The 21830-nt window shown below is 38.8% G+C and overlaps 1 protein-coding gene across 2 annotated transcripts in view; it reads left to right on the forward strand.

Annotated features, from left to right (window-relative positions):
• WDR89 (WD repeat domain 89) overlaps window positions 1-21830 on the forward strand; it is a 90021-nt gene that overhangs the window by 12303 nt on the left and 55888 nt on the right. Inside the window, exons 2-3 of one of the 2 annotated variants that reach the window (XM_065593778.1) lie at window positions 17195-17284; window positions 19204-19295. In XM_065593778.1, coding sequence (XP_065449850.1) covers window positions 17195-17284; window positions 19204-19295 — 182 coding nt within the window. The remainder of the gene's footprint in view (window positions 1-17194; window positions 17285-19203; window positions 19296-21830) is intronic. The other variant, XM_065593779.1, reaches the window with a different exon arrangement.

A 21830-nucleotide genomic window follows, 5' to 3' on the forward strand; every position in this document is an offset into this window, starting at 1 on the left:
ACTGCGGCTGTGAGTTGTTGCCCTAATATCCTGGGTGTTGCTATCAGTCTCTGTTGCAGGTTGCTGTGCCTTGCCTTCACCTTGTAACCCATGGGTTCTCAGACTGGGGGTTGGGACCCCCTCAGGGGGTCATGAGGTGATTACATCGGGGGTTGTGAGCTGTCAACCTCCACCCCACACCCTGCTTTGCCTCCAGCATTTATAATGGTGTTAAATATATAAAAATGTGTTTTTAATTGATAAGGGGGGTTGCACTCAGAGGCTTGCTATGTGAAAGGGGTCACCAGTACAAATGTTTGAGAGCCAGTGTTCTAAACCAAGTAGATGGCTGTGCAGTAATGATAGGGAGAGCAGCTCAGATGTGGAAGAACCAGCAGGCACTAAGGGGCATCTTGGCCCACTGTATTTTTTTTTTCTTCCTGCCCCTGGTTTCCATTCTGTAAGCTCAAAAGTTTCCTCAGTGTGTTCAAAATTATCCTGGTATCTCTTATAAAGAAAAATGTGCCTATTTTTCTGGTGGTCAGGAACTCATCTTTTTTAACAGAGACTTTTTTTTAATACCTGCAAGAGTGTCTTCCTCCCTATCCAGCCCAATCACAGGCAGCCAAGTCCAGGCAGGTATATTCTTAGCCCCCTCCTTCTGGCATGAAAACTATTGGGAGCATCAGGCCCCAAGAGTAAACAAACATACATCATATCTGTTAATCTGATACCCTAACTGCCCATTCATGCTTTCACAAGCAGTGATAATATGGGTGCACAATATTGTAAGTATGGTCCCTCTCAACCTATTTAAAAAGAGAATTGTATAGTCTAAGGGCTTTTCCCTAAGGAGGAAGAATCAGTGCATGCAGACAGTCATCCTAGATCTCTTATGAATGGAAACAATATAACCTGTCCCCTCTCTAGAGAGGAAAACAAGGCTTTTACTCCATATTGTTCCTAGTCTCTTCTCCCATCTTCCCTTCCCCTCCCCCACCAAATCAGAAGGCCATAAAGAGCAGTTCTTGACCTCAAGTGTCTCAACAGTTCCACGAAGAAATCAAAATTCAGTATAGAGACCTTAAAATCCACAGTGGCTGCCAACAACAAAAGGAACTGCGTGATATTAATGGATTTGAGGGATGCCTATCTCCATACAAGAAAGGATGACCACCTAGTTTGGGCACTGGCCTGGGGCATGGCAGACTTAGGTTCCAATCCCTGCTCTGCCATGGACTTCCTGTGTGACCTGGGACTAGTCCCTTAGCCTCTCTGTGCCTCAGTTCCCCATCTGTAAAATGTGGGTCCCAGAGATGAGATGGGCACTGCCAAATTAAAACCACCCATTGAAATGTCATGAAATGACACCCCTATGGACCAAGTTGGTCACAGGATACACACACTATTGCTGTATCTCAGTCTAACAGATGCTTCCTAAGCTTTGGGCTCTGTATACAATACAGGTCCTTGCCCTTTGGTTTAGTAAGAATATGGCAAGTATTTACAAAAGTGCTGGAAGTGTTAATAATAGCTCTTGGACTGGAGGGAGTCTGTGTCTACTTACCCCTTCCCGTGTGACCTCATCCAGAGCCACTTTCCTAGATGGCACCATGTGATGAGGATGCTGCAGAGCCACAGTTTTGTGAAATCAGTTAACTTTGTCTCAGTGGATTCCTCATCATGGAGTTGACATAGATGTGGTCCTTTATAAAGTTTCTTTTTGCAGGAAAGAGAAGAGAAGCTGGAAATCTTAACAGAAGTCAGTCTCTCAAGGGAAGTACCCCTTCATGTTTCTTCTGGGATCGGTGGTCTTCATTGTGGATATTCTTAGTGGCTCATGCTCACATGAGATCACTACAGAGCTGCTTCTTATCCACCCTTCAGCGAAGGTCTATCTCCCCAGCAGGATTCTCAGGTCATTCAGATGGTGAATGAGTCTCAGCAGATTTAAGTTAGGAATTCTAATAAGCGAACCCACTCAGGACATTTATCACCAAAGATGCAAGCATAGAGGGATGGGGTGTTCACAAGGTGTCAAGGACTTTCCAAGGGTTCTGATGGAAACGAGAGCAAGCACAGCATAACTTGGTGAGACCTCAGGACAATCTGATATGGTCTCTAGATTCTGCTCCCACATGTGGACTCCCCTCATGTTGATCATGACAACACCTCAGCCATGTCATATGTCAGCAGGCAAAGGGGAACAAGGTCTACAGTCCCTCAAAGAGAAGCTCACCTCCTGATGACTTGGACAGATAACTATCTGCAGTCAATTCACTCTCTTCATATCCAAGGGAAAATAAGTGTTATGGCTGGCTGGCTCAGCAGGCCAAAATTAGATTATCCTGAGTGGGAACTATAGCCAGATGTGTTCCATTTACTTGGAAAGGAATCTGGTCTCCCAGCAATAGATTTTTTTTGCCTCCCACTTGAATTGCAAAGTTTTTCAGTGTTCTTATCTGGCTGGTGGAATCACAAAGCCAAGGCAACAGATGCTTTTTCAGAAAGATGGCCCAAAGGGATTCTTTTATTTGTCTTCCCTCCCTTTTCTCTCCTTGCCAAAACATTACAGGGGATCAGCAGAGAAGCAGCACTGGTAATTCTGGCTTCTCCAGTGTGGCCAAAGAAGCCTTTTTTGACATGGTACAAAAAGTCCCTGTATATTTTCTGTCCAGAAAGGATCTGATATTACAGGGGCCAGTTATGCATCAGAAGTTGAAGTGATTCAGTTTGAATCTAATTGCTAAGTTCTTGAACAGAGCCTCTTAAGCCAGTGGAGAGAATATTCATACTTTTAGCTTCTAGAAATAACTCTACTAACTCAACATATTCAAAGGCCTGGTTGAGGTATTCCTGTTGGTACGAGGACAAGGGTCTCATCCCTACATCTGCATTTTTCATTAATTTCTTCAAGATGGACTTGGGGTAGGCCTGGCAGTTCAGACACTCAAAGATCAAGTTGATGCTTCATCTACTATCCTTAATGCCATAGATGAGTAGTGGATTTCATCTTACCTACATGACTAGCAGGTTTTTTTTTTTTTTTTAAGAGCAGCATCTTTAATACATCCTTCCAAGTACACAGAGTTCTTTCGTAGAATCTTGCCTAAGTGATCTTTTTTGACAGCAGTTATGTTAGTTCCCAGTTGAGTTGGGAGCTCCTTTCCTGCAACCTCAATGCTGCAACTTCTGTGAAGATAGTGGTACTTAGAACCAACCTTGCCTTCATTTCAGAGATTAACTCCAGGCTCCACAGAGCACAGGAAACCATCCTTCTATCCTTCTGCCCAGCTCCATCGCACTCCAGAGAGAAATGGTAGCCTACTTCATATGTCCACAAAGCTCTTAAAATGTATATTAATTGCACAGCTGAGTTCAGAAAGACAAATGCTTTGTGCTTTATCTGGTGTCAAAGGGAAAGAAGATTTCAAAATCTTCTATTTCCATGTGGCTAAGATAGTGTATCTTGGAAGTGTACAAGTCGAGCAAGGATCTATACTATGCCCTCTTTTCCTCAATATGTACATGAGATCACTGGGAGAACTCATGAGACGTTATGGGTTTAGCTGCAAACAGCATGCTGACACTCAGCTATATATCTTATTAATTCATGCAGCCACCGCTACTATTAAAATGTCAGTGCTTATAGGAAATTAGCTGTTGGATGAAAAGCAGGTGGCTCAAGCTGAACCCAGACAAGACTGAAATGTTGTTGGTCAGAAAGATGAGACTTCAAAGCTGGCTAAGATGTTGTCTCCACCTTCCATTAAAGACATATAGCCCCCATTTGTCAAGTGCAATGTTTTAGAGTCCAGTTTGACTCTTCACTAAGCTTGAATAACCACATAGGCACAGTTTCCAGAAATATTCCCTTTCACCTCCAGCTTGCTAGGAAACTTCATCCCTTCCCACAGACAAGCACCTGTCTACAATAATCCAATCTTGTCACTTCCAGGCTGGGTTACTGTAACTGGTGGTATTTGAAACTGAATGTGAAGATGATGCATAGGTTCCAGCTGGTACAGAATGCAGCTGCCTATCATCTCTATGGCTCAGGCAACTGTGAGCCCTCAGGTTTGTGCTCAGATCCTTTACTGGCGCCCAGTGAGCTTCGGATGCTAGTTTAAGGCTTTGGTCCTAAATTTCAAAGCAATTAATAGATTACGCCCCACCTACATGAAAGACCAATTTTTTATCGGTGAACGATCACGACAGCTGTGCTTCTCCTGGACAATGCAGATCACTAAGACTGAGACCAAGCATGTGAGAGCTGAAAACAACACACATTCTCTGTCAAGTGGTTTCATCTGTGGAACGATCTTCTGAGGAGATCAGGTGAGTCTTGCGTCTGACCATCTTTAGGAAATGTTGCAAAGCTTTTCTCTTTGAGAGAGCCTTTCTGCCATAAATGACACTTACAAATCAAACACTTTTTATTTCCAACTCCCCACCCAAAAAAGGTCCCTACCACAAACTGAGTTCTGACCCCATCAAGGGAGAAGTGCCACAGACTCAGTAAGTCCACTAAGGACTTTACTATTGTTATTGATTTTTATCCGAAAGACACTTGGGCCCAGATTTTTGAAGGCATTTAGGTGTTGCTGCATTCAGTGTTGTAACATATACCTGATTTAAAGTCTAAGTCTCATTTTCAAACAGGATTTAGGCCCTAGAAACTAAAATCCCATTGATAATTAATGGGGTTTAGGCTCCTAAGTGCTTAAATCCCTTGTGAAAAATAAAATGTAGGATACTGAATCAGTTAGGTGTTGCAAGGCTGAGTACACCACCACCTAAATACCTTAAAAAATTGAGCCTCAGATGTTATGGAGATGGGTGCTGGTACAAAACTTAAATTGTATTATTGCTATGGGCAACTTTTCTTTAGTTGGCTTTCCACTGAGTCCTATTAAAATACTATAATACCTAACAGATCTAAAATTGAAATGCATCCTTTCTGTGTCTTGTCTTCATCATTAAACTGGTTCAGGGTTTGGCTCACTCACGAACTAAATCTTCCCAATGGGGTGGAAAAATACTTGGTTTGATACACCCCCAAGGCATGCCTACTTAATATCCATTGGTACACAGTTGTGTCCTCACCAAGAATAAATACATTCTGGTACACTGAAACAAACCCACTTTAATCTGTCAATTAATATTTGATAGAGTAGAAATAGAGGGAATTAGAATTCATGCTCTTTTGCTTCTTGAAAAGCAGATGGTGAACTGATTCTGGTTGAAGTCCATTTTTACGGAATCAGCCTAACAACCATGCTTTTGTAAAGAACAAATAGCAGACTGTCCTTGAATTGAGGGGTATTTATTTGGAAAGTGAGGCATGAAAGGTGGGTCTTGAATGCTGTTGTGTTGCTACATCTTCAGAAGAGCTTTAAGTTACAACAGTAATGAACTATTTATTGAAAGTAGCAAATAAGATTTTTGAATGGACACTCAATAGATATTTCATGAAACTTTGTTAAATCCCATTAGAAAAAGAACACTTTTGTGTGTACAACACAGGCCATAAAATTTCACTGTCTCACCCTGCATTGACTCCAATGACTTGTTTGGCTAAAACATATCTGCCTGATTTGAAGACATTAAGTGATGGAGAATCCACAACATTCCTTTGTAACTCTTCCTGTTTTAAAAAAAAAAAAAAAAGTGCCTTATTTTTCATTTGAATTTGTCTAACTTTAACTTCCAGCCATTGGCTCTTGTTGTTTTTCCTCCTCTCGATTTAAAGATCCCGTTAGCACCTAGTATTTTCTCCCTGTGAAGGTATTTAGACACTGTAATTAAGTCACCTCTCAATCATTCTGATAAACTAAACAGATTAAGCTGTTTAAGTCTCTCACTGGAAGGCATTTTCTCCATCCCCTCTAATAATTTTTGTTCTTTTGGGCATCTTCTCCAATTTTTCCACATCCTTTTTAATGTGTGGTCACTAGAGCTGTATGCTTTATTCCAGTATCTGTATCACCAACGCTCCTGGATCAAATCACCTCCTTACTCCTACTCCCCACTCCTACTCAGCAGTACCAGTGGTGGTTTCATTTTATAGATCAGAACAGCTGCTTCAGCAAAATATGTTGAGAAAATTGGACAAACTTGCAGTATAATGGTAGTCTGTTAGATAAAATATAGAGGAAGACATGCCTTTCATTTCAGGACATATCACAAGACGAATTTTACATTGCAATCGCTTAATTTCTAACATGATGAAGAGGTAGATTTTATATTCTGCCACATACCCCTATAAAGGTCAGTTCTCAAAGTCAGATCTCCTGAAATATTAAGGACCTGCCTGCCTGGAGTCTTCTGAATCAGCCTAAGGTTGGTAGATGTCTGAAATTTCAAAGTCCAATCCCCGGTTGCTAGTAGGGAGAGGAGCATGCATACTTTCCCTCCTCCAGGCCTCTCATCAAGTGTCTGGGAGGAGGGGCGGTAGGGTTTCTGGTACTGTTCTGCCTGCAGTCTTGTGGCTGCTGCTATGGGACTGTGTCATTGATATCCTACTCTTTTCTTCGCTTTCGCCCTTACCCTAGTCTCTGTTGGGGTCCTTTTCCCAAATAAATATCTCCAGTTTGCTTCTCATAATTTCTGTGAGAAGCAGGAAAGTGTAAATTACCTGATTCTTAGTTCTTATAGTTGCCTATTAGTGAAAACTGACATGAGTCTGGTCAACTTTCAGTCTGTGGTAGCAAAGCTTAGTACAGCAGCCAAGGCATTGGGGCTTTCTGTCTAGACTTAAGAAAATAACTTTCCCTTCATATCTGAAAGTTTAATCTCTGCAATCATAAGCTCTGTAAAAGCTATCTGAGGGTTTAGCTAGCAGAAGCTTCTGATCTTGCCATTTCTGAGGGAGGAGAATACTGTTTCCCTCAACTACTATGGCCTACATTTGGGGGATAGAAAAAAGGGGCAAAATGTGAATTTTAATGTGATTAAATGGATTAAAATCAAATTTTATTTTAGTTCTCAAACATAGAATTACTGTACAGTAACTTCTCACTTAGTCATCCCGGTTAACATTGTTTTGTTGTTACGTTGCTGATCAATTAGGGAACATGCTCTTTTAAAGTTGTGTAATGCTTCCTTCTAACGTTGTTTGGCAGCCGCCTGCTTTGTCTACAGCTTGCAGGAAGAGCAGCCCCTTGCTGCTAGCTGGTGGGGGCTTGGAACCAGGGTGGACTGGCAGCCCCCTATCAGCTCCCCGTTCCCCTAAGTTCCCTGTGCAGCAGCTGCCTGCAGTTCAGCTGTGTCCCTCCCCCTACTGCCATGTGCTGCTCCTGCCCTCTGCCTTGGAGCTGCTCCCCGAGACTCCTGTTTGCTGTACGGGGGGGTGAGGGGGGTGGGGGGAGGGGAGAGAAGGAAGAGGGGAGCTAATGTCAGGGTGTTCCCCTCCCCCCTGCATCCCGCTTACCCCATCTTCCATAGAGCGGGGCTCAGGATGGAGGGAGCTTGCAGCAGCTGCGGTCTCAGCAAGCTGATCTAATTAACAAGGTAGTGTACTTAAGGGAAATGCGCATATCTCCCTCCATTCCTGCTGCCTTGCAGAGTGAGAGAGTTAACCCTTGAGGGCTCAGCCAATTGCTAGTTCATCATTTAGCAGTAAGGGAAATATCCCACCCTCTGACTCCTCCATCTCAACCAAGCTTCACAATCATCATCACTGTGTAACGGTATTAAATTTTGTTTAAAACTTATTTTGTGTATGTGTGTGTGTATGTATGTGTGTGTGTATATGTATATACAATAAATAAAAGTAAATAAATAATTTTTTTTCACCAGACAAAAGACATTATATATATATATATATATATATATATAGTCCCTGGAACCTCTAACTCCCTCATTTACATTAATTCTTATGGGGAAATTGGATTCGCTTAACATCGTTTCGCTTAAAGTTGCATTTTTCAGGAATATAACTACAACGTTAAGTGAGGAGTTACTGTACTACACACAACAAAACTACATTTGGAACCCTGTTCTCATGCTAGAACCCCACCATTAGAAAGAAAGTTGAAAAAGGCCTGGCTTTTTTAACTGAGAAGGAAGGGAAAATACTTTTTTTTTTTTTTTTTTTTTAAGCAGAATTTCGTTTCCACCTATACAAAAAACTGGAGTCTAAACTAAAAGAAATGGGTATCTAGAGTCCTCTTTGGTTCTCTCCTCCGCTAAGGAAGGGGAACTTTCTGACCCTGGGTCATAATCTTGCAAGACAGATTGTCTCCTTATGAATGTTTTCAAACAATGATTAAGTAATTAAAAACCTTGGCATTCAGTCAGAGGGAAAGAAGTTCAAGAAGGGCACTTCAAGGGAAATATTTTCTGCGTGGATCCAACCAGAAGCTTGCTAACCTACTTTAGGGGATGCAATTAAAGCAGAATGGGAATTTCCCAATAAAAACAGGAGGCATAATATATGATATATGAACATCTAGGGATTTGAAAAGGAAAAATCTGATCTGTAAAGTACATATTGAAATGCCTTCATTACTTAAGGAAACGATACTTTGGAGCATTTGTTTCTGCTGTCAAATAGATAAGTCTCTGGAGAAATTGCCAGCAGTGGCCGGACATTAGTTTACACTTTTTTGCCAGCTCTGTTATGACATTCTCATTATACCTAAAAGACAGCATACCTAGCAAATTTAAAGTTGTCATAATAGACTTCCTCAGCCTCTTTTTTTTATATTGGATATATTCATGGATACCCTGAGGTTTTTAACTGGAACTATAATACCTATAGGCAGAAATCAGACTTCATCTTTGCTTGAGATCATGGAAGACCGATATCCAGGTGAAACAGTTGCTATCTTTGAAAAAATTCTTACGAGGAAAGGTGGGGAGGCTTTTTGGAGAGAGTTCTTGTCAGTGGTGGCTGGATTAGTAGAAAATTGGTCATTACCATCATCCAGACTTTTTAAGAAAGATTTCAAGACTTATTTAATTAATTCTGTTCAGAAATCCAAATAAAAGATTCTGGATATAAGAAGAAAACAGTAAATAAACACTAGTCTGTGGTCTTAAATGGATTTATTTATTTATTTATTTATTTATTTATTTTCATGGATAACACTAGAAACGGTAAATAGCTACCAATGAGTTTGAACAAATGGAATTCAAAGATGAGTGAATAGGAGAATTACTACACCAGTGGCCTTTCCATGGCAGAAAATTTCTTATCTGTTAACTTTCATTTCTCCTAAATAGCATGTCATCTAATCTGTCATTCATTAATATAATTCGTACACATAAAAAATATTAGCTAAGGTTCCTTAAAGGAAATGGCCGCTCACACAAACCCTTAAAACCAAAGAAATGTCAATTATGATATTCTTTTTAGCCTACCATTAGCCCTATTCATCACACACACCACTTTCACTAACAGACTCCTCCTCTCTGTGAATACCATCTCCAACGTGTTCAGTAACAGTACAAACACCTCATTCCTCAGAATCTGACTGTACTGTGAAACCTTAATTCTGATATCTGTAACATGTAAATGTCTATTGAACATCAGTGCATTGCTGAAGTGTATGATGTGGTGTTTTATCATGGAGAAGTATGTGGTTGGAGTTAAAGTTTTGAGGTGACATTTGTGGTGACATTTTTATTTTAGCACAAAATTAATTTTAAAAAAATAGAGTGGCCACCTCTGAAAATATTGGTTTAAATGACTTGCTCAATATCATATAAGAAATCTTTGGTAGAGCTGGGGATGGAATACAGTTCTCCAAGGTCCTAGATCAGTGGTTCTCAATCGGCTGCTCACAGGCTGCTTGCTGCCCAATAGGCACAGAGCTGCAGCCCATGTGACCTCCTCAAGGCCATAGAGGTAGTATTGGATGTGGTCCACAATGGAGAAGCACTGTCCTAGACCCATATCTTGACAACACCACTCTAAAGGGGCAAGGAGGAAAGCATGGGATCATGTAATTAAAGATTATCATTCACTGTATGTCTCGCAGTGTCTTATAGAGCTGGAGATGCAGGAGTAGCCCATTTTAAAGAACATATAGCCAAGTATGAAGACTTAGTCTAACCTTTCTGAGAGACAGCATGGCCAAATGGATGAAATTTGGTTTCTGTTCCCAGCTGTGCCAGAAGTGATCTTGGGAACCTTTCAGATCTTCACACATTTCCTCTGTGAAAATATTTTGAATGACACTTGTGTACCTCCTGAGGTCTTGCTTAATAAGAAGAGCAGTGAAGCACACCCCTAGTATGTGGATGAAATAAGATTTGAACTCATCATCTCCTGGATGCCAGTGCACGTTTCCATAGGGGAATTGCTCATATGCTGTTGCAGCTCTGCTGATCTGGCACTTTCTTACTTAAGGAACCACATATTGAAATTACTGTAATTTTGTGGCTTTACTTTGGCATTTTTCTTTCTACTTAAGTAGAAATTGCTAGTACTGTGGAAAAGATCCAAGTATCAATCTATGCCATTACTGCAAAGCTGAGGTCTCTGGGATTCCTGATTAGCTAAAATCCTAAGCATGTTCCCCAAAGACAACTGGAGTACATAAGAGCTCTGATACATTTTACAAGTCTTAGATTTTGTATGACTCCTAGCACCTGCAATACTCCTGTACAAACAGCTACTGTGGTCTATACTGGACACAGTTCTTAAATTTATACTAAACTTATCAGACTGATATTCTTTTTGCTATATAGGAAATGAAACTAATCTTGGAAGTATGCCGTGTGTCTTGTGACTGCCTCCCTTTTATGGCTTTGTAAAACTAATGATTCTTCTCAAACGATAAAAGGAAGCTGCACCCTATTTTGCGCAATACAGTGTTTTGCAAATATGTAGTTTAAGAAAAATGTCTTGTCCTTTGAGTTATGAAACCGTATACCATCTTAATCTGAGGATTTCAAAATTTTTATTAAAAAGTTTGAAATTTTGTTTATTTCTGGACTCTGAAACAGTACATACCAGTTAAAATGAAGCATGTTTTTCCTTCCCAATAATGTAGTGTACAGAATCTTGAAAGATTTTTTCCATGCCATGTGTTCAAGAAAAGCATTGACATTCATGCTTTAACAAAAACCCTAAAGAATTAAAGTTCTCTTTATGTGGTTTGTAGAAGACAATATGATAATTTTCCAGGCTTCCTTATGTAAAGGTCAAGGAGAATGGAGTATGTTCAGACTATTTCAGGTTTCTCCCTAACTTTGATGAATGCTTGCATATCACATTTATTTTTATTTTGAGATGAGCCTCCAAGGCTCCTTGGATCAATGGATAAAGTTTGTGGTGACTTGGTGTTGTCTCATCTTCTGTGTTCCTAAGGGTTAGCAACAAGAGCAGATGAATTGTTAAGGTTCCTAGATTAAAGTAGATACCTTTTAGTAAGCAAGCAAACTGGGAGAAATAGAAACTCAGCAGAGTTCTTTCTATAAATCGGTAGTATTCAGTTTCCTTCCAGGCAGCTATCTTAAACAATTTATATTTGATTATAAATTCAGTATTGCTAACCACAAGTGATGAAAAAATCATGTCAGTTCCTCCAAAATCATGAGATTATTTTAAATCATGAGATTTAATTTTTTTTTTGTCTTCTGGGCTTTGAGCCTTTAGGGTTCGTGTTTTCAAGCCTTCTCCCCCCCCCCCCCCCCCCCCCCCCCCCCGGAACCCTGAGAAATAGAAACATTCTCCCCTCCTCCCCTGCACACACCCCAGTTGGAAGCTGAGCTGCTTATGCAATTTCGTTACTCCAGGAGCTGAGGCTTATATTGTGAGACAATTGCAGGTGTTGCTAAAATGAGAATTAATGCATTTCATGAGCTATACTCAAGTTTAAAAGAAGTTAAGTGTTTGAATCAGTCAGCCAAAAACATGTGAGAATCTGTCTCACCTTACTAGATTACATGGCAGCATGTCTTTAGGACTCCATATTCAAGACTCCACCTCCATCCTATTCAGGGGGCTGATATTAGTTTTATCAACCAATCAGGCGCAGCATGGACTACTGGTAGAAGTATGAAAAGTGCTGCCATCTCCATGTTGATGGACAGACCTTCAGATCTGTCAAGGTGTTCTATTCCACCCACCTGCCCCCTTAGATTCATTGTGACAGATGTGTCCAAGCAGGACTGAGGTGCACAGTAGGACAACCTCCAGATACAGGCGGTCTGGGGTTTTGGACGCAGTCTCAGTGATACAAATAAATTAGAAGTCAGAACTGTTTGTCTAGTTTGCAAGACTTTCCTAGCCCTGCTTCGGTGCACCACTGTTGAGGTCCTAGCAGACAATCCAACTGTGATGCACTATATAAACAGCAAGAAGGGGAAGCATCTGCCCCACTATGATGGAAAGTGGTTCTTTTGTTGACATGATGTATTTTTTTTCATTGAGTCAGCCTGATATCCCTTCATTTGCTGGATGCTCAAAACAATTTGGCAGATTATCTCAGCAGGAGGGCTTAGTCACTCACGAGTGGGAGTTGAAAGACTTGGTTCTGCAGCAAGTATTTCTGAAATAGTGGGTCTCCTCAATAGACTTATTTGGCTGTTAAAATATTTTAAGGATCAAACTTGTAAAATGTGCAAAAGTGCATCTGAGTTATTTATGTATCATTAAGGCTGCTAGCAAAGGTTTAATTAGTGTTTCTAGATTGCTTTTAATGTAATCTTGCTATAGTAGATGGTTGACTCATGGAATAGATGGTTATAAAACATTTAAAGTGTTCTGGGATAACTGTAATTCTAAACAGTTTATTTTATTTATTTATTTATTCTCCTTTGAATAAATATAATTTCTGTTTTCCTGCACTACCACCCATTTTTTGAATAATATGCAGACAATTAATTGTTTAACAAAGGTTGTAAAATCTTCAGACAGTAAACTATGTCCTCTTTTCAACAAAAGATTGCAAGGTTCTATACAAATATTATGTTTTGTAAGACCCTGGAGAATAGATAAGTTATTTTTCCCACTTCACAGATGGGTAAACTCAATATTGTGTAAAACACTTTCTGATCGCAATCTGATAACTCTTTGGATCTACAAACTCAAACTTCATGAAGTGTGTATGAATCCATATAGCCATATTAATTAAAGTGGTGTCTTTTGAAGGGTTAGTGAAACTACTGTTTAAATACTTGGCGGCAGCATCATGTGTTGTAGATTGCAGCATGCATTTTGAATGGAAATGGAGAATGTGTTCTGTTATATTTGACTCGAAGGATGTTGCACCTACTGGGTGTCCCCTGTCAATCCTAGCTTTTTCTTAAAATGTTGGATAGTGTACTGTTAGCAAGTTTTTCTCATAGAATAGGTTAGCACTAGTCTCTCTCCTGTCATTGCTACTTTGAAATCAGCAAAACTGGTGTGGACTACCTCTTTGGAGTGCTTTATCACAACAGTAATTTATCAGTGTTGTACCTTGTCACAGGATATTGTATTATAAATTTTACTAGATCATAGGAGCCTTCCAATGCCACTAAGGATTTGTCATTTTGGATGCATCCTGTTTACCAGTTCCTTGATACTTATTAAATATTAAATACTATTTTTGATTTTAGGAACTATTAACTTCAAATTAATGATTTACTTGTATTGAATTGTGGAACACTTCTCATACAGGTATAAATTTTCCAAAAGTATGAACTGAACAAACAGAGGTCCAGTTATGGGCATAATTTTTGCAGTGTCCAAACTGAAATTTTGAAATGTCCTAAAACCATATTCCAGTTCATATATTCAATTAGTTTAAATTGAGTTTGCTTATTTACAGTATACAGTAGAACTTCAGAGTTATAAACACCTTGGGAATGGAGGTTGTTTGTAACTCTGAACCAAATGTTATGGTGATTCTTTCAAAAGTTTGCAACTGAACATTGACTTGTTCTGCAAAGCTGTATTTATGCAGGAAAAAAATGCTGCTTTCCCTTTATTTTTTAGTAATTTTCATTTAGCACAGTACTATCCTGTATTTGCTTCCCCCCCCCCCCCCCCGGTCTCTTCTGCTGCCTGATTGCATACTTCTGGTTCCAAATGAGGCGTGTGGTTGACTGGTCAGTTCATACTGAGGTTCTACTGTAGCTTTTTAAAAGCAGTGGTGCCTTCTCTAAAGTACCTCTATTTTTAATACCCCCCCCCCCAAATGTAGCCCTGTCTTAAACTCAAGGATCTGGTGTACGGTCAGCCTTATCTGCTGACTTTGCTGATTTAAAATAAATGTTCGCCATTTTTGTTAGTCCTTTCATCAACTTTGATGGGCTTTGGATCCAGCTTTGCGGGGAGGAGATTCTGTTCTGGCTCATGCATCAGCAGAATTGATAACTTAGTTTCGATTGCAACATTTTTAATTGTTAATGTGTGAACTTGGAAAGAACTTAGCCAGAGTTTCACTTCCCCAGATAAGTTTAGAGAGGTGGAAATTAAAAAAAAACAAAACAAAAAACATGGTTTTACTGGTAAACTGAGCAGAGTTGATCTGGAACTGTCAAATAAATATGGAACCACACTTTTTTTTTTTAAGTCACTTTTCAGAGAAGCATGCTTTTTCCATAGTCAATTATTTTATGCTTCTGCCTTGCATAGTTAGTTACTGTTGGGGAGAAAAAAAGTTTCAGGTCTTGGTCTGTTGTAACAAAATAAGCAATGAGCATTGGTACTGTAGCTGATTATAACTTTGTCATTTTGCAGATAGATTTTGGAAGATGAGTGATTTTCTGTACCTTCTAGAAGAGAGCCAGTAATTAAAAATACAGTCTAAACTTTTAGTCTGTGCATGACCACTATAGGCTATGTTCTGGTTCTTTAGAAAATTAGGCTTTTCTTCTTTCTATTAAAAGAACAGGAGTACTTGTAGCACCTTAGAGACTAACACATTTATTTGAGCATAAGCTTTCGTGGGCTACAGCCCACTTCTTTTTCCACAAACAACAAAAAGTATTGTATGATCAGGTGAAAGATTCTAGCAAGGATTACTTGTAAAAATCTAGGTAGTATTACTACAGGGGAGGAGTAGCTGTTACTGGAGAGTAATGTTATGATGTAATGACGGTAATAATAATTTAAATATTATGGGTCAGGGTCCCATTGTGCTAGGCACAGTATGAACACGCAGAAAATGACAAAAAGCTTGCAGTCTAACAGATAAGAGAATAAGGCCTTGTCTACACAACAAAGTTTTGTCGGCAAAAGCTGCCTTTTGGTGACAAAACGGGGGAGGTGCACACAGTGCAAAGCTACTTTTGGTGGCAAAACAAAACGACCTTGCTGAGAGGCATAAAGCTTTTTTTTGCCTCAGGATAGGTCGGTCAGCCTGCTGTCTTCCTCGCCCCAGACACACCACTATCCTCTCCCTCCCCCTCACCCCCTTCAGTTGAAAAGCTGACCGTCTACTAGGATGCCCCTGGAATGATGAGATTGAGAAACCTGCATCATGTGATGCTGTACCTGCCCCATGAGGCATTGCAAACCCTTCTCAAAGCACCCTGCGACCAGTTGCACAGTGGGATAGCAACTCCAGCGCACTGCTCTCTGTGTTGATGCAAGAGCTGTTTGCATGGATGCACTTTACTGACACAACGAGCTAGTGTAGACATGCAACAGCAGTTTTAATTAAAGCGGCATAACTTTTACAACAAAACTTTGTAGTATAGACAGGGCCTAAGTGGACAGACAAAGGCAAAAAAATAACCAACTGCCTAGCTTGATTATGAGAGAGACCAAAAGCAAAAAGTATTTAGACTTGAATATTAAAATTTGATGCAAACTTCCAGAACAGAGTTGGTTGGGTATGATGGTAATACTATGTGAATAGTGTCCAAAATGTTTTAAGCTCTGTCTCTGCTCTCAAGAACCTACATCCTTACTCAGAGCCGTCCTTTGGGTAGGGCAAATCGGGGTGACCACTCTGAGCCCCGTGCTTTGCGGAGCCCAGTGGGCTGTTACGATTGGCCAGTGCGGTCAGTCCTGGACAAGACTAACCGGTAACTTCCGCTCCGGGCCTTGCACCCCCCTAGGGATGGCCCTGTCCTTACTGTGTTACAGTATTATAATTTTATTACAGATCTTCATAATGTTATAATTTTGTATGATGCTTAATTGATTAAAAAGACATGGTCCTGCCCAGCACTGCCTGTATTGTGAATAGAATAGAAAAGCAGACAGAGGGAAGGGGGTACGAAAGAGAGACAAGGGTTAAAATAAATGGATCCATATAGTGAGGAAATGATGTAAGCTCTGACACTTAAGTAAAAACTGAGCCTAGGGCAAGAGGAGAAATAGTAAACAGCACTAGCGTATAAAGCCCTGATGCAGTAAAGCACTTAAGCATGTGTGCAACTTTAGAACTACTTAGGTGCTTAAAGTTAAGCATGTGATTTAGTTCTATTGACTTTAATAAAGTTGCACACATGCTTAACTGCTTTGCTGGATCAGGACCTAACTCGATAGTGGAAAGTAAAAGTAGTTTTTGAAGTGGGCTTTAAAAGAAGAGTTGAGGGCATTTGAGACCTGATTCAAAGCCCATTGAAATCAGTGGAAGCAAGTTTCTTGAGATTTGGGGAGTGGGGAATTATCACCAGAGTGAGAGATGTGAGAGTCAGTCAACAGGAGTTGAAGGAGAGGAAGAACAGACTGACTCAAGATGCTTGGAGAGAAAGGGAATGAAGGAGAGATTGTATTGGTAAGGAAACAAACAAGTGAGGCTTTCTTTAGGATAGGGGAAATAGTATGCAATGATTTTGTAGCACCAACATGCTAGAACTCCTTTTTATGGAGATTTAATACATCATGGAAGCAACTAATGTTTCTGTAAATCAGAGAGAAATGTTCCACTCCCCTCAGTCTGGGCTGCAGGCTTTAGCTAACTTTATTAGAACTGTAAAAGCAGCAGAGAGTCCTGTGGCACTTTATAGACTAACAGACGTATTGGAGCATGAGCTTTCGTGGGTGAATACCCACTTCGTCGGATGCACCCACGAAAGCTCATGCTCCAATACGTCTGTTAGTCTACAAGATGCCACAGGACTCTTTGCTGCTTTTACAGATCCAGACTAACATGGCTACCCCTCTGACACTTTATTAGAACTGTTCTGTGTACAGTTTAAAATGGTATTTGAAATATGAGATCCGAGTGTGGTGTAGCTATTCATTGCTAAATCATTTTCATGGAGTATATACTTATGGCTTATGATTCTAATACAATCTTTTTCTTTTTTTTTTTTCCAGTATCCCCTTATGTATGGTCTGATTCTTGTGATCTGTTGGTGTTCCCTGGTTTGTTTTAGTCGAATTTACATGGGAATGCACTCAATTTTGGTAAGAGAAACACCACACATTAAATCTGTTACTTTACATAATGACGACACCATATACCTACTTTCATATCCCTCTGTAATATTCAGATATTTAAACTACACTAAGGTATCTTGTGCATTGTGGTAATTCGAGGGGCTTTTTTCAGCATATGTTACTGTATGTGGATCCAGTACTCTATTGTTAAATTTAAATGAAATAAATTGTTTATCATTATATAATTTATTAGCAAACAGAAAAACTATAGTCTACAAAAATTTTACCTAGTAACTTTATAAGTTTGCAGAAAAGGCAGCTGTCTAGAACCCTAGATGCTTTTGACATAATTTTTTTAAATAATTACAGTAACTAAAACTAGCAAAATGTGTGCCCTTATTAAGAGGTAATAGTTTATTGCTGATTGGGTTTGTAACTAAAAACATTTTCCCCACACATACTTAAAAACAAAATAAATTGTATAAAGCATTTTTTAAATAGTAAGACTGGCTGAAGGACCAATATTATGGTTAAAAATTCTGTATCAAGCTTATTAACTTATATAAATTAGTTACACACTTGAAATTAATTGGCACTCTTGTTTGCAGTTTCAGTGCAGAAGTCAAAGACTAATAGGCAAAGGGACAAACTTGCCCTCTCCCTCTCTGATAGTTCATCCAGAGAAGGGTTGAAGTACTTTGTTAGGGCATGAGGAAAGCTTTTCATGCTCATTCAGCTTTCACTTGTCACCTTGGCACTTTGCAAAAGCATCAAGTTAAATCTTATTTAAGGGAAGAAGACTTTCACGCTACAGCACGCTGGGAAGAGAATGTACTTGGTCAGTAGTTTTGTGTTGCCTTGATATTCTGGAAGATATCTGCATGGTCAAAGGGCTTCTTCCTCCTAGTTCCACTGTTGCTTTTCTTCTTAGTCATAATCCTATTTTTGTGACATACCTTTGTATGGATTAGACTAATACTATGCTGCTTCTGCCTTTGTGTTAACAGTAATGCAGCATGATGTTGGCTTTATAGGACCAAAAAAGACAAACATTGATGGAGTAACCCTTTTTCAAACACACAACTTTGGTAACTCACAAATGTGGTAACCAAATTATGAAATACATCTGGCAGGTCAATTTGTTTCTTAGTCATGATATATCAAAAATGACCCAAGTAGGGCAGTCTCCTTTTAAAAACAAATTACAAAATACTTTATGGAAGTTTAAAAAAAATAAAGCATATTCAGTACAAGTATAACGATATGTCTGCAACACAGCAGAATCATTTGAATAACAAACTAGTATTCAAATGAATGGATTCTTCCTAACATATTTTACAGCTGTATATTTCTACATACTGTAAATAGTAGAGATATCAGTACTTTGTTGTTGCAATCCCAGAGTGTACTTGCTAAGAAATTTTGTTGTAGGCTTAGTGACCATTAGTAATATCTAACCGTGACACTATCTGCTAGTTTGTTTGTTTTTTTAAGTTACCAAACTTTGTTGCTGTTTATCCCATTCCTACCTGGCAATTTTTCACAGTGGGTTTTACCTTTGTCTCATTCTTAGGAGTGCAGATACCAGAACTTGGCAGCTTCAGATGGGGCTTAGGACCACTTCTTTGAAAACCAGTCCCAGAAACCATCTCTGCTGAATCTTAGGCTCTTTGTACATTGCATTAGAAAAGGAGCAAGTACAATTCCTTCCCCTACCATTAGAACAAAACTATATACATTGTGAAAGGTTAAATGTAAGAAAAAGGAGATTTCAAACATGTGGAAGCATCTCTACCTACAAAGCAACTAAACTATTCTCCATGTTAATGTAAATTACAATCTTAAATGAATTATTGAAATAGTTATTTCAAAGTTGGATGTGAAAGAAATCCTAAAAATAAAGTATATCATACTAAATGATTGTATCTTTTATCTCCTCTCAACAGGATGTTATTGCTGGATTTCTATATGCTATTCTCATCTTGGTTGTCTTCCATCCAGCTGTGGACCTGATTGATAACTTCAATTTAACTTACAAGTATGCACCACTAATTATCATCAGTCTTCATTTAGCCTTGGGGGTTTTCTCTTTCACTCTTGACACCTGGAGCACATCACGAGGAGATACAGCTCAGATTCTGGGTTGTGGTGCTGGAGTTGCTTGTGGATCTCATTTTAATTACATGTTGGGTCTAATGCAAGATCCTTCCCCAGATACATGGCCTTTAATTCCTCCCTCCATCACTGTGACTTTATTTGGAAAAGCCATATTGCGGTTATTGATTGGAGTAGTACTACTATTGTTAACAAGAATAATGATGAAGAAAATCACCATCCCACTGGCCTGTAAAATGTTCTCTATACCGTGTGATGATATACGACAAGCAAGGCAGCGCATGGAGGTTGAACTTCCCTATCGCTATATTACATATGGAATGGTTGGGTTTTCTCTCATGTTTTTGGTTCCTTGCCTGTTTCTTTTTATTGGTCTTTCTTGATGTAGACTTATTCACTTGACAAGGGAAGAAGGGAGGTAGTTGCCTAATGTAAGAAAATGTGCACCGGTTTGCTATTGGCAGACTTGTGAACTTTGCTTTAGCAGGGACTTTAAGAGCAATACATGACAGGCACTGCATTTAAAGGAAATTGCACATCTTAGGTATGGTGTCGGGCCAAAAGCCAAGAATTACTCTCCTGAGAAGTGCTATACTCTATAAATGCCATGTCTATTCTTATTGCTGTAATGATGTGTGTGTGTGTGTGTATATATACATGCAGTACATATATATGTGTGTATACACGTACGTAGTGAAACATACATCATACTGTACTTGTATACTTTGGCATATTGCAAAGGTGTCTGACAGCTGATCAGAAAGTTCCATTTGTGTTCGGTTTAAGTCATTTCATAATAACTTACCAGTTATTGAACAACAAACAGCTAATGGAACAGCTTATGTGTTTTCCTCCATTCTTCCCCAAACTCAGTTGTTTATATAGATGGCATTTCTAATGGACCAAACTTGCAGTGAGATCAGTTGTAAAAACTAAAGTTATTTCCTTCAATCCCTTCCACAAAATAAAATGTCTAGGTTGACATTGGTTTTAGGTATAAATAAAACTGTTAGATTCAGGTACTGTATTTTATGGCTTAATAATTGTGCCTTTCTGTTGCTAAATTAAGAAATGCCATATACTGTGATGTAAAAATATGACAACTAATTTTATTTTAAGTCATACATAATTAGGCAGATATTTTTAAATGTAGGTGTCCACATATTTGAATGGTTAATTTTAACTATACTGATCACAATTTAGCTTATATTTAAAATTATATAGATGGAATGAGCTGAACAGTGAATCACTAAGCTCAACAGGTTGTGAATGGACAATAATTCCCTTTTGTAGGTATTTTTATGTGCATTGTCAGTTACTGGTAGAGGATATATTTTTCTGCAAATTGTCTTAATAGTTTATATACTGGACAGGTATGTCCAATATTAAGGAATAAATTATAAACAATAACAATGCACACCCTAGCTATAAATGGCCTCATTTGTTTTGTTATTCCAAACTGATTTTAAAAGGCCACTATTTTTAGAGGTGTACTTAAAAGATCCTCTTATCTTGGCTTTAGAAAAAATATATAAATTTTTATGCACAAATTGAATATATTGTAGTTCAAGAAGTCTTACCACTTTTACCCATACCTAGACAAAATATATAAAGGTCAAAGCAAATTTCATTCTGATCATTCTATAATAAATTAAACTAAGTGTTTGACGCAAAGTCAACAGCATGGTGAATGCATAAACTATTTGTGCATAACAGGGTTGTTTTGAATGGCTTTTAAAAGTAATGCACTTTTCAGTTTTATAGCGACCTCTTTGCTGCTGATAAGTAAAATGCAATCCTTGGACTATCTAATTTTACATGAACCTGGGATTTGAATTTCATTTTGTCCATATGATTGTTTAGGTTCACGTGTTGCCTAAGCGATATGTCAGGAGTTGTTATTGCAATGTTGCAGTATTCTGACAAGACATAACTTGTGTTGTGTATCCATATTATATGTTCAGGAAGAACCTTAACTTGATTAAAAGCTTTCTGTTCTAGCTTAGCTATTCACTTTAATGTATAGCTTTGTAGAGGATAACTTGGAATTGGAACTTTTTGATTTGGAGATATGAACTCTACACTCTATTAATAATATGTATATTAACAAAACTTAGTAAAGGCACTGACTGACTTCCTATCTCTTTCTTATTAGACCAGTCAGTAGATCTTCTTATGGTACGCTGACATCTGAAGTTGTGAAAATTGAACTTTTCAGATGTGCATTTAGAATGCACTATTGGTTATGAATGTATTCCACCGTGTTCAGTATGTTAAACCACTAACTTTTTTTTAATAGTTGAAGAGGTTTTTAGCTTGCAAAAAAAAACTTGGTTAGCTTGTTTCAGTACTTATTTGTGTATTTATGATTTTCTATCTATTCCTTTATTACAGTTTTATGCTTAATGTGCAGTAGAAGTTAAATCCCATTTCCAAAGTGTTGAGAGAGGAGATTTTG

The sequence above is a fragment of the Chrysemys picta genome, chromosome 4 (genome assembly GCF_011386835.1).
Source record: "Chrysemys picta bellii isolate R12L10 chromosome 4, ASM1138683v2, whole genome shotgun sequence".
Classification (NCBI taxonomy): Eukaryota; Metazoa; Chordata; order Testudines; family Emydidae; genus Chrysemys; species Chrysemys picta.